The 2,630-nt window shown below is 65.9% G+C and overlaps 1 protein-coding gene across 1 annotated transcript in view; it reads left to right on the top strand.

Moving 5' to 3' along the window:
- The window catches only part of AURANDRAFT_66713 (hypothetical protein), a gene marked incomplete at both ends in the record, with an annotated part of 12,267 nt that extends 10,976 nt beyond the window's left edge, over positions 1-1,291 (top strand). Inside the window, 2 exons of the mRNA XM_009041988.1 lie at positions 215-1,124; positions 1,250-1,291. Coding sequence (XP_009040236.1) covers positions 215-1,124; positions 1,250-1,291 — 952 coding nt within the window. The remainder of the gene's footprint in view (positions 1-214; positions 1,125-1,249) is intronic.
- Positions 1,292-2,630: the final 1,339 nt, after the last annotated feature.

Below are 2,630 nucleotides of genomic sequence, written 5' to 3'. Positions count from 1 at the left end.
CCGTCGGCCGCGCCCCGGGCCTGCCGACCTCGGCTCCCACGACCAGCCCGACGGCCGCCCCCACGGGCGCGCCGACCTCGGCTCCCACGACCAGCCCGACGGCCGCCCCCACGGGCGCGCCGACCTCGGCTCCCACGACCAGCCCGACGGCCGCCCCCACGGGCGCGCCGACCTCGGCTCCCACGACCAGCCCGACGGCCGCCCCCACGACCAGCCCGACGCCCGCGCCGTCGGTCTCTCCGACGCCCGCGGTGTGGGTTCAGCGCGGCGACGACATCGACGGCGAGGCCGCGGGTGACCAGTCGGGCATATCGGTGTCGCTCAGCGCGGACGGCACGGCGCTGGCCATCGGGGCGTACCTGAACGACGGCGCCGGCTCCTGGGCGGGCCACGCGCGCGTGTTCGCGTGGGACCCCGACGACGAGACCTGGAAGCAGCGCGGCGACGACATCGACGGCGAGGCCGCGAGTGACTTCTCGGGCATCTCGGTGTCGCTGAGCGCGGACGGCACGGCGCTGGCCGTCGGGGCGTCCGGGAACGACGGCGCCGGCTCCAACGCGGGCCACGCGCGCGTGTTCGCGTGGGACCCCGTCGACGAGACGTGGAAGCAGCGCGGCGACGACATCGACGGCGAGGCCGCGGGCGACTACTCGGGCAGGTCGGTATCGCTGAGCGCGGACGGCACGATGCTGGCCGTCGGGGCGTCCGGGAACGACGGCGCCGGCTCGAACGCGGGCCACGCGCGCGTGTTCGCGTGGAACTCCGACGACGAGACGTGGGTTCAGCGCGGCGACGACATCGACGGCGAGGCCGCAGACGACGACTCGGGCAGGTCGGTATCGCTGAGCGCGGACGGCGCGGCGCTGGCCGTCGGGGCGCCCAGGAACGACGGCGGCGGCAACAGCGCGGGCCACGCGCGCGTGTTCGCGTGGGACCCCGACGACGAGACCTGGAAGCAGCGCGGCGGCGACATCGACGGCAAGGCCGCGGGCGACGAGTCGGGCAGGTCGGTATCGCTGAGCGCGGACGGCGCGACGCTGGCCGTCGGGGCGTACGAGAACGACGGCGCCGGCTCCATGCATCTGAGGCATGGATTGATGGGGCATGGAATGCATGGGATGATGGTACATGGGCAGTGGAGTCAAAGGCATGGCTTGATGGGCATGCATTGGAGCTCCACTGAAGAATTGATTGGAATTTGAGATGATGCTCGGATTAGCGTACGGAGGCATATACGAAGGAGGCACAGGCGAGTCAGAAGTCACAGCAGGAGTCGGAGAAGTTCGTGTAGCAGGTGCCGGGGCTTGCGAATCATCCATAAGAGCATTCATCCCATCCATGCCATCATCGTCATTCTCGAACTCTTTATCCAGCTCCGAAGCAAGACCCGAAGCAAGTCGATCCAAGTCCACATCTGACCTCTTAATTTGATCCGGCATCGTAGCGTTGATACTCTCGACCAGTTCACTGCTCGGTGTGCAATCCTTGTAGTACTTGGTGACCTTAGGCGGATGGGTGAGAAGAAGTGCAAGACGTGCGTGGTCTGCGCTGCTCTTCATGGCTCCGGTACGATAAGTCCCTGCATTGGAATCCATGGCTGAAATCGCTTTGAGTCTTGACGTCACGTGCCCAAGAAGAAGCATGATGAAATGATCTGGTACCCCACGTTCAGTGAGGTACGAGTCCATTCCGTAACGGGCGCTTCCAAGGCTGTAAACCCCAGATTCCGGAATCATTTTCCCAAATCGCTCTCTCGTCGGTGGTGGAATAGTTGGGTCAGTCCTCATGGCCTTGAGAAGCGAAGGAATAAAATTAATCATATTTCGTCCAACCGGCTGGCCCCACCAAACCTTCGAAGCCCTGGTAACATCTGCCCGCGGCTTTAGTATCAACCGGACATCATTCGGCGGCAGCTTGTCGTTTACTCGAAACTGTCCAGGAGGCTCGCTTGAGGGAGATCCAGGAGGCCTGCCACTGAGCAAAGTCTCAAACCGTTCAACTATACCAGCATTCGTACCACCGTCTCATGTCGAGCTGCCAGCTCACGCAGGCGCCGCCCACGGCGCGGACGTGCGCGCTGATCTTCGCGTCCGCGGCCTCCGTCATGAGCTCGTCCATCACCGCGAGGACCTTGATGGAAGTGTCGCGCGTCGGCGGGACGTAGCCCGGCCGCAGCGACGCCGCGAAGCGCCGCGTCCCCGGCGTCTTCGCCCGGTGGAACGGGACCGCGTCCGTGTAGCACATGGAGACCCAGTCGACGTGGTAGTTGAACGCGTCCTCGAACTTGAGGCGCGTGATCAGGGAGCCGTCGGCCGACACGATGGTCTTGCCGCCGGCCTTGGTCTCGCCGGAGCGGAGCATCATCTTGTACTGCTCCGGGTGGCACCTCTCGATGTGGCCGCTGAGCCGCCCCGTCGACGTGCCGCGCTCGTCGATGAGCATCCGCCCGCACGGCGGGTCCCCGGCCGTGAAGTTGTCGAGGCAGGTCCACTTGTTGACGGCGAGGAGCGACTTGCCGTTGTTCTCCGTGACGTACTTGACCAGCTGCGGCGCCGTGAAGCACACGCGGAAGCCGGACGCCTTGCGCGACGCGGCGAGCGCCTTCTTCTGCCGGACCCCTTGGTCAGAGG

The sequence above is a fragment of the Aureococcus anophagefferens genome, assembly GCF_000186865.1.
Source record: "Aureococcus anophagefferens unplaced genomic scaffold AURANscaffold_25, whole genome shotgun sequence".
Taxonomy (NCBI): Eukaryota; class Pelagophyceae; order Pelagomonadales; family Pelagomonadaceae; genus Aureococcus; species Aureococcus anophagefferens.
Note: the sequence above shows the minus strand (reverse complement) of the source record. Positions and strands in the feature narration are given on the sequence as shown.